Source organism: Crinia signifera, chromosome 6 (assembly GCF_055691185.1).
Source record: "Crinia signifera chromosome 6, ASM5569118v1, whole genome shotgun sequence".
Classification (NCBI taxonomy): domain Eukaryota; kingdom Metazoa; phylum Chordata; class Amphibia; order Anura; family Myobatrachidae; genus Crinia; species Crinia signifera.
The window spans coordinates 216,786,999-216,799,192 of NC_139222.1; the positions used below are offsets into that span (position 1 = coordinate 216,786,999).

At 42.5% G+C, this 12,194-nt stretch overlaps 1 protein-coding gene across 5 annotated transcripts in view; it reads right to left on the reverse strand.

Annotated features, from left to right (window-relative positions):
* Nucleotides 1-3,443: 3,443 nt before the first annotated feature.
* ENDOV (endonuclease V) overlaps nt 3,444-12,194 on the reverse strand; it is a 133,849-nt gene continuing 125,098 nt past the window's right edge. The window contains exon 7 of one of the 5 annotated variants that reach the window (XM_083148836.1): nt 3,444-4,193. In XM_083148836.1, the coding sequence (XP_083004962.1) occupies nt 4,098-4,193 (96 nt within the window). In that variant the 3' untranslated portion in view covers nt 3,444-4,097. The remainder of the gene's footprint in view (nt 4,194-12,194) is intronic. The other 4 variants (XM_083148834.1, XM_083148839.1, XM_083148838.1 and 1 more) reach the window with 4 other exon arrangements.

The following is a 12,194-nucleotide window of genomic DNA, read 5'->3' on the forward strand; positions in this document are numbered from 1 at the left end:
AAAAGCACCGGTCCAAGTACAGATCCCTGGGGTACTCCACTTGTAACCTTTCCCTCCTTTGACTGTACTCCGTTTACTACAACTCTCTGTTTTCTGTCCTGCAACCACGCTCTTATCCATTCAACTATCTTAGAATCCAATCCCAAGCTTTCAAGTTTATTTAACAGTCTGCGATGTGGGACAGTGTCAAAAGCTTTACTAAAGTCTAGATAAGCTACATCTACAGCCCCACCTTGATCTATTACTTTAGTCACCCAGTCAAAAAAGTCAATAAGATTTGTTTGACATGATCTTCCCCCAGTAAACCCATGCTGTTTTGGATCCTGTAAATTGCTGGTTTTGAGATATTCTACAACTCTTTGTTTTAAGAGTGTTTCCATCAATTTCCCTACTACTGATGTAAGGCTCACTGGTCGATAGTTGCTTACCTCTTCCTTGCTTCCACTTTTGTGCAGTGGGACTACATTAGCTGTTTTCCAGTCCTCTGGGATTACTCCAGTAGCTAGTGACTGGTTGAATAATTCTGTTATTGGTTTTACCAGCTCCCCTTTAAGCTCTTTTAGTATCCTTGGATGTATCCCATCTGGCCCCATTGATTTATCCACTTTCAGTTTTGAGAGTTCTGTGAGGACTTTCTCCTCTGTAAATGTACTTGTCTCTCCCTCAGTTTTTTTGACTATACTTGCAACTTAACTGTGGCCCCTTTCCCTCTCTTTCAGCAGTGAATACTGAGCAGAAATAATTATTAATATTATCTGCTATTACATTGTCCCCCTCAAGAAAACTTCCACTCTCTGTCTTCAGTCTAATTATTCCACTTGTTGTTTTTCTCCTTTCACTTATATACCTAAAAAAAGTTTTCCCCCCTTTACCCACTGACAGGGCCATTTTCTCTTCAGCCTGTGCTTTTGCACATCTGATTACCTTCTTAGCCTCCTTCTGTCTAACAAGATACACCTCTTTGTCCTCATTCTTCTGCGTCTGCTTAAATTTCTTAAAGGCCAACTTTTTTGCTTTCACAATACTTGCTACTTCTTTTGCAAACCACAATGGCTTTCTTTTTCTTGTGTTTTTCCTAACTTTTTTGACACAAAGTTCTGTTGCTTTTAGAATTGCACTTTTTAATTTTTCCCACTTATCCTGCACTCCTTCCAAGTTCTTCCACTCTGCCAAAGAATCCCTTACAGAGTTTCCCATCTCTACAAAATCAGCCTTCCTAAAATCTAACACCTTTGTTTTTGTGTGCGATGAGTCAGTCTCTGTCTTTTTTTTTAACCATACTGCTTGATGGTCACTGGATCCCAGATTTTCACCCACATTTATGTCAGATATTCTGTCACCATTTGTAAGTATTAAGTCTAATATTGCGTCCTTACGAGTGGGCTCCCTCACCAATTGCTGGAGGGATGCTCCTTGCAAGGAATTCAGCATGTCCCTACTTCTAGTGGAACTTGCAACATGCAGCTCCCAGTTTACATCAGATAGATTAAAGTCTTCCATGATTATCACCTCTCCTTTTAATGCCATTTTATTGATGTCCTGCAATAGGCTCTTGTCTAGTTCCTCTTCCTGACCTGGTGGTCTGTAGATCACCCCTATACAAAGAATCGCCTTCTCCCCTGTTTCTATGGTCACCCAAAGGGCCTCCGTTTTTTCTTCAATACTTTGTATTAAGGTAGTCTTTATATATTTTTTCACATATATTGCAACCCCTCCTCCAATTTTTCCCATTCTGTCCTTCCTAAATAAAGTATATCCTGGTATAGCTATGTCCCAGTCATGATTTTCATTGCACCATGTCTCTGTAATAGCCACAATATCCAGTTCATCCCTTGTCATTATTGCAATTAGTTCTGGGATTTTATTTCCTAAGCTCCTAGCATTTGCACACATAGCTCTTAAAGTTGTGTTTGTGCTTCTCGTGCTGCTAGCTATGTTCATCTTTCTGCCTATATCTATTCGGTTTTGATCGGCATTATCTTCTGTTGCAGTGGATAGTCTTTCTGTTCCATTTGCCTGCAGAGACAATACCTCTAGGTTGGGGGAGCAGATTTCTTCATTCTTATTTGGTTCACTGCCCCCCTCTGCTAGTTTAAATAGTTGCTTATGAAGCTTCCAAACTTTTCACTTAATATTCTCGTTCCCCTTGAAGATGGGTGCAGGCCATCACTTTTATATAAGGCTCTGTCTTGCCAGGTAGCTTGACTTTGACCTAAATATCCAAATCTCTCCTCGTTGCACCAATTCCTTAGCCAAACATTGAAGTTTCTAATTCTCAGAGTTCTATCTTCCCCTTGGTGTACTGGCAATACTTCTGAAAAAGTTACAGTGGTTGCCACCTGTTTTAGAGCAGTTCCTAACTTTCTAAATTCCTCTTTTACGGCCTTGACTTCAGCATTAACCAGGTCATTTGTGCCAAGGTGGACGATGACATCCACCTCCCCATCTTTTCTTGCTGCCTTTACAATTCTTAGCATGCGTTCTTTATCTCTTGGAGCTGTGGCTCCAGGTAAGCACCTTACTTGTTTCTCTACTTTAGTAGCATTTCCCAGATTAACTCCTCTAATTATGGAATCTCCCAAAAGAAGTACAGTCCTTTTTGGAGGTGAAATTTTCCTGGTCCTACAGTTAGAAGAGGTAAGAAATGAGTATGGAAAAAGGAAAAGTGTAGAGGTGCACTAGTATAGGTTTCACCCAAATTTCATACACAATGGTTGAACAATAGAAAATAATTTATTTTGTACAATAGTATAAAAACAATAAGTTCTCACACAAAAGATCATATCATAATAGGTACAATATTTGATACCACTTTTAACAAGTGTGTTTCCTGAAAAGACCCTGTTTTCATACTATTGTACAAAATAAATTATTTTTTATTGTTTCACCATTGTGTATGAAATTTGGGTGAAACCTATACTAGCGCACCTCTACACTTTTCCTTTATATATATATATATATATATAGTCTCGCAGGAAGGAACAGACAGCGGCACTCCAAGGGTTTTCAACAGCGTGTATTAAAGCAAACCAACGTTTCGGGGTATCATTCACCCCTTTGTCAAGGTTTAAGTGCAATGACGCACTTAACCTTGACAAAGGGGTGAATGATACCCCGAAACGTTGGTTTGCTTTAATACACGCTGTTGAAAACCCTTGGAGTGCCGCTGTCTGTTCCTTCCTACGAGACTACCTGTTTGTTCCAGAAGGCACCCAGGTACTGAATTCCAGCTGAGGGAGTGCCAGGCCGTCTACCTCTCTCTCTCTCTCTCTCTCTCTCTCTCTCTCTCTCTCTCTCTCTATATATATATATATATATATTCAATAGTGTTATTGCGCAAAGTCCAACAAATAGAATCCATCCTGGTACAAATGATCAATAGGGTGCAGCTCAACTCCTCATTATGGGCTTACCCACACCCAAATGTTGAAATTCATGTGGAAACAAAAAGAAAGAAGGAGCGCACAATGAGCACAAGTATAGCGTTTTTTTTATAAAATGTATAAAAGCTCACATACACATTAGCTTGATAATAACAGCATACAAAGCGTTCACCGCAAGTGCAAGACATCGACTATCCACATAGGTATCTCCGGAACTCGGAGGACCCGACTGGATGTCAGTGGCTGGACGCCGATCAACAGGAAGCTGGTCGGCACGTCTGGAAGCCCCGCCCCAACGCATTTCGTCAAGAGACTTCGTCAGGAGGCATGATATATATATAAATATATGTACAGTATATATTACTGCATATGTATAGTATGTGTCCTACCATGCGTGCAAACTCCCGGCAGTAAAAAGTAATGTCACCTTGCTGCAGTGGAGTGGTGCTGGTGTACCATTCATGCCACTTACATAATTAGCATGATTAGGGCTGTGCCATTCAAATCTAATCACACTTTCTGTGGCCAAATTTCATCAATGGCATCCAACAGCAAGGAGTTCTATGTAAAGATCAGCACATACCAGGTAAACAGTGGGGAAATCAGGTTAGATAAAATAGTGTTGCCCATGTTAACAGGATTTTTTACAAACCCATACTAAGCAGTGCATTAGTAATGATGTAGTTAAGAGCAAAATAAAGTTAGAGAATAGTGTTACAGGTCAGCTTTAATTGAAGAAGAGCAGTCATTTGTCTGTGCAGGCTGAGTCTTGGTAATCCTAGCGCAGAATTCCCTTGATCTTATATCAGCCTAATTAAAAAACAAAAAAAATCCAAGTTAGTGAGCAAGGAAACAGAGACAATATGGGCCTTATTCTAGTTGACTCTTTCTGACAAAATCCTTCTTAGATGGACAAATCCATGTGCACTGCAGGGGGGCAGATGTAAAATGTGCAGAGAGAATTAGATTTGGGTGAGTTATTTTGTTTCTGTGCAGGGTAAATATGCAATATAGATCTCACTTTGAAGTAAAACCCCACCCAAATCTAATTTGCTCTGCACAAGTAACATCTGCCCCACCTGCAGTGCACATGGTTTTGGCCATCTAAGAAGAATTTTGTCAGAAAGAGTGAACTAGAAAAAGGCCCTATATTACAATGAAATACAATTATAGATGATGGAGCATGTTTTCTATTTCAGCAGAGATTCCACAACTTGTAACTGCAAAATAAACCTGTAAAACTCATAATTTAAGCAGCACCAAAAGTTTTTATTTGTATGCATGCACATAGATATAAAAGATCACGTGTAGGCATGCAGTGTATACAGTATGTTACCATAGTTATCTGCTTTGGTTTTGTCAAATATGACAAAACTAATACTGTCACCACCCAGTGTTGTCAACTTTCATATTAAGCTATATCAACAATTGATTTTTTCATTTCCACATATTTGCTAATAAATACTGCCCTTACACCAGCTTTTTACATGGGAATATGGGATTTTAGGGGACTGACATCAGCACAAAGGAATATTTATAATGGGTGTACTGTGTGTGGTACCTTGGGTCCAGGGGGGCCCACACCATACACGTTGCCCCCATATCTTCAGTAATTGCATCCCTGGAGTCCTGTAGTCTGCAACTGGAGTGGTGCAAAATCTCTGAGAAAATGTCTGCTAACCATTTTTCCGGTGTCATTCACATGTGCATTAGGGAAATCACCGGAAAAATGACAACCACTATTTTCTTGTGGAGACCTGAGTAGTGGTTTCTCGTGAAGCACTACAGTCTACTATTGATCACAAATGTAGGCTTCCAATTAAACAGAGGGGGCCCAGACAGAGACTGCACCCCCCCCCCCCCGAATAACGAAAAATAATAATACTAAAACCACCTGCCTAATATTGTGTAAGTCACCCTTGCCTTGCAATGCTGTGGACTCCACAAGACCTCTGAAGGTGTGTGTGTCTGGTACCAAGACATTAGCAGCAGATCCTTTTTGTCCTGTAATTGTGTGCTTATTGCCCATATTTCCTACTTTCAACTTTAATGGTGCCCACACAAGGTGAGATGTGTGCTAGGTGTGATTTGAGTCTATACAATGTGTGCTATGCGATTTGGCATGAACACACGATGCGTCTAGAACTACATCAGATTTTGACTTCACTACAATAGTATGTATACAAATAGCATGCTGTACAAATAATCTGCATGCACATACTATTTTGCCTTGTGATATTGACTATGCAGGAACTCGCATCGCATCACATTGGAAAAGAAATTTGAACTAAAAAGATCAATCGCACAAGATAATCGCATCATGGCCCTTATTCAGATCTGATGGCAGTACAAACTTGTGTAAGTTATTTTATTGCTGTGCAGGGTAAATACTGGCTGCATTATTTTTACACTGCAATTAAGATTTCAGTTTCAACACACCCCACCCAAATGTAACTCTCTCTGCACATGTTGGACGAAATTTACTAAAGGAAATTTGTAAAAAATAGGTGTATTTGTATCCAGAAATACACTTATTTTTCACATTTACTATCCCGAAAATATGGCAATTCGTATTCGTATTGATAGCACATCAATGCGAATACGAATTGCCGTATTTTCGGGATGGTAAATGTAAAAAATAAGTGTATTTCTGGATACAAATACACATATATTTTTTTACAAATTTCCTTTAGTAAATTTCCCCCGTTACATCTGCCCCACCTGCAGTGCACATGGGCCCTTATTCTGATTGAGTAGGACGGCTCCGTTTGCGGTCGGACGGCCGATGTTTGGCATTTGCGCATGTGCAGAGGCGTATCTGCACATGTGCGAATGCCTCGCACGTCGGACCATGGAGTGAGGTCCGTGCAGAAAACTATTGTATGGAACCATCCGAGAAGGGGGTGGAGAGGGGCGTGAAGGGCTTTTGGGCTCTTTACCATATGCGTACGCCCCGCATTTCATTGGCGTTCCCATGAAAACACTGGGCGTACCGATGGTAATGCGACCGTGATGCACGTGTGGGGGGCGGCTGGGGGCGGGCAGCTGACATAGCCGGATGTCTGCTGCCCGCCCATATACCTGCTTTCATATGGAAAAATGTCCGAGTGGTCTGGAGCACCCGGTGCTGCCTGACCACTTGGCGAACATCAGAAGATGGGGGAGGTTCCCACAGATGGAGAAGGTGTTCACATGAAACGTCCACTCGCGGTCTGTATGCTCGGCGTCTTACCGCATTTGGACGGTGTGAGCGATTCGTACGGTAGGCGGGCTAACAATACTCGGTTCCTGTCCGAAATACGCATACGTCCGAATCAACTAGATTAAGGGCCTTGGTTTTGCCCATTTTCAGAACAAATTTGTACTGCGATCAGATCTGAATAAGGGCCCATGTGTGGACACCATTAGAACTGAGTGTTCACTTGCTGCCTATTATAATCAACACCAACAATGTAATGAGATAATCAATGTTATTAATACTACATGTCTTCTAATGCATTGGTGTATTGGTAGTGACCTGTATGGATTCTACATTATTTTTTAATTCAGAACAAAAGAGGATGGGAAAGACTGCACTAATATTCTGGCACCATGTAGGAATACACTTTCACACAAATTGGTTTTTAAATGATGATTTTGTATATCATCAAATTTTATTAAAGTATATATTAAAATTTATTCAGGTGGCCACCTATAAACAAAACAATAATATACACAATAAAAGGTATTTTTTACAATATATCATAAAATTATTTCACTTTGAGATAGTAAAGTGTGCAACTTGGACATTTATTTTTTGGTCAAACGATATGTAAGTCTTTGTGACTGTATCATATATTTTCTGCAACAATTGTAATGGCTGATTAACTATAAACAGTCTGGTTGTTGTATTGCCGCCAAGGTTGGCGTCGCTCACCTGCGCCTCCGTGCGCTGAAACTCCGGGAGGCGCACAGAGTTAAATCCATTTGAACTTTACTAGAAATGGCGAGTGCCCTTTTTCTCTACTATTATTTATATATATATATATATATATAGCTAGATGTGGGTGGTCTGGCACTCCGCTCAATAGCGACAATGTGCTCCGGTGCCCTCAGCTGGTATGAGGTAGTTGCTTTGGGGGTTGCTGCGGCACAACGGAGACTGGCAGTTTAGCAAACACACAGTGGTGCCTTTCTTCTTCTATAAGGTAGGCACCACTGTGTGTTTTTTTTCATCCCTCACTTTGAAAACGGGGCGCACTAGACTCCGAAACCTCGGAAATTGAGATGTGTGTGTATTTCACATTAAAATAGTTTGTTTGCTAAACTGCCATTCTCCGTTGTGCCGCAGCAACCCCACAGCAACTATAACATAGCAACTATAACATATATATATCTCAGAATCAGTCGCACGTAAGTCTATATTAGGGATGAAGGAGCGTGCCATCTTTTATTGTTTGGATCCAGGGGTGATGAAGGTAAGCCTGTGGTGTGACTTCTCTATTTAGCACAAGTGTTATCCGGTTTAAGCTTACTGCTACCTAATTTTAGTTCACCCAGGGCACTGCTTTTTCACCTTCCTGCTTCTCATGCATTTTTATGAATTACAGTATGTGCAAACCTAATTGATGAGCAAAGATACAGCTTATGAAGTGCACTTTAACTCTTGTGTTAATTTAACAACAAATCTACCCATTGCCTTCTTTTCTGTGTTTTCATCCCTACAATATATGATGTTCTCACCATCAGAAAATCATCTCTGACATCATCACAAAGACGCAGGATAAAGATATCACTATATGAGTTGACCAGCTATTTCCAGCATGAGCAAGGGTACGCTACTGATATTAAAAAAATAAACATTAACATATAATAAACATTATATGTGTCGGCTACGAAGAATTTCTGTGGGTTAGGTGTGCCACACTAAAATGCATCCTAACTTCTATATCAATTCAACATCAGATTCACCTGTTGGTTGTTTTTGTTTTCTGTTCTCAATGATACATAACGCCATTACGGGCAGAAAAAATATTTGTGATACATAGATAGGACGAAGTTGTGTCTCATCACCACCAAAGGCGGTACAGAGAATAGGGAAGTCTTTTTCCACACCTTTCACCATATATTTAATTCCATTCCCCAGAATTAAAGCTCCTGTGACCAGCAATCATAAGAAGGCTAAAAACGGGAACGCGCACCCGGCGATTTATCGCAGGTGCACACTCCAATCGCTGGCAATATGGTCGCTCAGCGACCATATTGCCAGCGATAAATGCCTGTGTGTACGCACCTTAAGACTCGTCTGTATCATCAAGAGTCAGCTCCTCTTTTAGAGCACTCCAATCAAACTCCGAACCATTCTATTTAACTATATTCAGGACTGTGTGCATTTTTTTTATCACTGCATATGCTCAGTAAGCAGAGGGTACACATTTACAGGTTATTCTGGGTTATACACATCTCAGTTTCAGTGCTGGTTACAGCTGAAAGAGCATATCTGGGTGGTCATGGGGTGTTTTCACATAGCCTATAAGTTCCCCAATACGGTCTTCAAGGCTCAGAGCAAATGGTTACATCAAACTTACTGAGGTACTAATTAAGTCATCTGTGGTCAAGTATGGATATACTTGGAACCTGGACCATTGTGGTGGACACAGCCTATACTTTAACATAGGCATGTTCAAACTGTGGACCTCCAGCTGTTGCGAAACTACATATACCAAATAGCAAAACTGTGGCAAAGCATGATGGGACTTGTAGCTTCACAACAGCTGGAGGGCCGTCAATTGGACATGCCTGCTTTAACAGGAGAAATTAATCATTCCATAACTAGCCATCATCTGCCCTTTCTCTGTTCTCTATATCATCTGGAAAATTTACAGATGGTGATCGCACAGAGCATAGTGACTAGTAATTAAGTTACAGGGATAAAGAGTAAGCATGTTTGGGGAAAGAAAGCACAGTGGTGAAGGTGGGAGGAACAGACGTTTCAGATGTGTAGACTAAAACATACGTGTGTATCTCTGTAATTGGAATGTAAATCTAATTAGTTTGTCTCTACAGCATCTGTAGCCTGACAATGTCACTTTTGTGTTTGTATCCTTTTAGTTTGATACAGTACATACAGTATGGTTAGTTTAAAAAGAAACGTGTATATGTTCAGGACAACATTAATTTGGGGCAAATTAAATGTCTAACGACACTGGGGATAAACCAGTCATGTGAATGGGGATCAGTCTGATTATATAGATATCTCAAACTCAAACAAGCATCTCCTTTTGGGTCACTGATAATGTATAAGTTATTGTATGCCTTTAACTTCTAATATTAAGCGTGTTGAGGAGTTTGGTAGCGGTGATTGTGCTTTGAAGCACTCCGCTTGTCACTGTTAATTTAATTAATGACTCCATCTATGTCACACTGCTTTATTTAGATGGGAGTTGCATCTTTATTACTCTAATTCACAGAATAAAGACAGAGGAGCATGAAATAATCATTACACAGAGATGTTGAATGGATAATGTAGATCAATCACAAAGCAAACTACTGTAGATGTGTTAGAACAAAAGTTAGAGAACACAAAGTAAAATCTTGAATGAAGTCCCAGTGTTGAAGGATAAACATTTATTCAAAGCAAATCTTCTAGAATCTAGATCAAGGGATCTAGTAGATAGTTAATACTGTACCTTTGGTTTCACTGTCACTACAGAAACCACAATGAAAAGCTAAGTACTTTTAGAGCTCTCCATTCTATCTCGCCTGTCTACATCTGCGAGCCTCCTTAAGAAGCAATCACTTTTCTAGCTGTTACCCAGTGGCGTAACTATAGCACCGGGGGGGGGGGGGGGGGGGGGGGGGGGGCGGCTGCGGTGCTATAGTAATCCCCCCGCTCCCCGCATGCTTACCTGTCCACGCGTCCCGCCTCCCCTCCTGGCTTCAAGCAATGCTATGGAGACGGACCACGATAAAATGGCCGCCCCATAAAGCAGACTGTTCTCTGAGAAGCCATTTTATCGTGGTCCGTCTGCATAGAATTTATTGAAGCCAGGAGGGGAGCCGGGACGCGCGGACAGGTAAGCATGCAGCAATGGGGGGAGGGGGCACGCCGGCCCGCGCCCCCCCCCATTAACGGCGGGGGGGGGGGCGCCCCAAACAAAGCTACGCTGCTGCTGTTGCCCACTCTCATCCTACACCTTCTTTCTTATATCATTCACATTCAGACATTCACTCTCTTGTCATCTCCCGCCTTGACTACTGCAACATCCTTCTCTCTGGGCTACCTCTCACCCGCCTCGCACCTCTCCAAACCATTCTTAACGCTGCTGCTAGGCTCATCTTCCTCTCCGCCGCTCTACCTCCGCCTCCCCCCTCTGTCTATCTCTTCACTGGCTCCCCATTCCTTTCCGAGTTCTCTTTAAACTCCTCACCACCACCTACTAAGCTCTCTCCTCCTCCACCGCTCCTTACCTCTCTTCACTGATCTTTATCCACACTCCCTCCCGTCCTCTTCGCTCCATCGCTGACCGCCGACTGACCTCTCACCTAATCACCTCCTCCCACTTCCGTGTCCAAGACTTCTCTCGCGCTGCCCCCCTGCACTGGAACAACCTCCCGCCACCCATCAGGCTTTCTGATTCCCTTACCTCCTTCAAGCGCTCCCTCAAAACCCACTTTTTTCGACTAGCCTATCCCTCCTCCTAACCTCTTTTGATCCTCCTATCCTGCCTCCGTTCCTACTTATCCTGTTGTTTTTCGTTCGTCAACCCACCTATTTTTAGTATGTTAACTCTTATGAGTAGGGTCCTCCTGCCTCACATACTCACCCTACCTCTTTACCTCACCTGTCCTCCTGTCCTGTTCTTCCCTTCCTCTACTTCATCTTCAGTCTCCTCGACAATTTTGACACCTACTTCTGAACTGATGCTGACTTTATTTCTACCAGCTATACCACTATTTATACTGTATTTTTCAACACACCCTGTACGTTACCTTGTCATTTGTTTTTTGTTTGCTATGTACGGCGCTGTGGACACTTTGCGGCGCCTTATAAATAAACGTACTTCTACTACTACATGACTGTTACGAGCCACCTCGGGCGGGTCTGTTTAAATGCAGCAGTCACTGTGTGGGTTTTTTACTTCCCAGACCAGCAACCTGGAGAGGTTTTAGCGGTACTTGTGTATTATCACGGCGTCCACGATGTTGATTGCAGTACATTGTATGCATCGCATTGCATGCGATATAGCGGCATGCGATGCATGCAATCCGGTTTTTTATTGTACAAGCACCCTGATGGGTGCTTACAATGTTAAATGCACCCCATTGTTAACACCACCCCCACTATCAACGCCAACCCGAGCAAGGCAAGCGCAGCGAGCCCGCGAGGGGCGGCGGTACGCGTCCTCCGACCTTTTCATACCCCCACTATCCACGTCGGCATGGAGTTGATTTTAAGATAGTGTGGCGAGCGTAGCGAGCCACCGAGAACAAAGCGTGGCAAGCGCTGCAAGCCCAGCGAGGGGACGCGGATGACTTGACATGTATTCCGTGTCCGCTCGCCACGCTTCGGGCTCGTATTCCACGTCCGCTCGCCATGCTTCGGGCTCGGTGGTTCGCTGTGCTCGACACACAATCTAAAATCAACTCCACGCCGACGTGGATAGTGGGGGTATGAAAAGGTCGGAGGACGCGTACCGCTGCCCCTCGCCACGCTTCGGGTTGTCGTTGATAGTGGGGGTCAAGTTGACAATGGAGGGGCATTTAACATTCTGGGGGCGTTTAACATTGTATGCACCCATCAGGGTGCTTGTACAATAAAAAAATTGCATG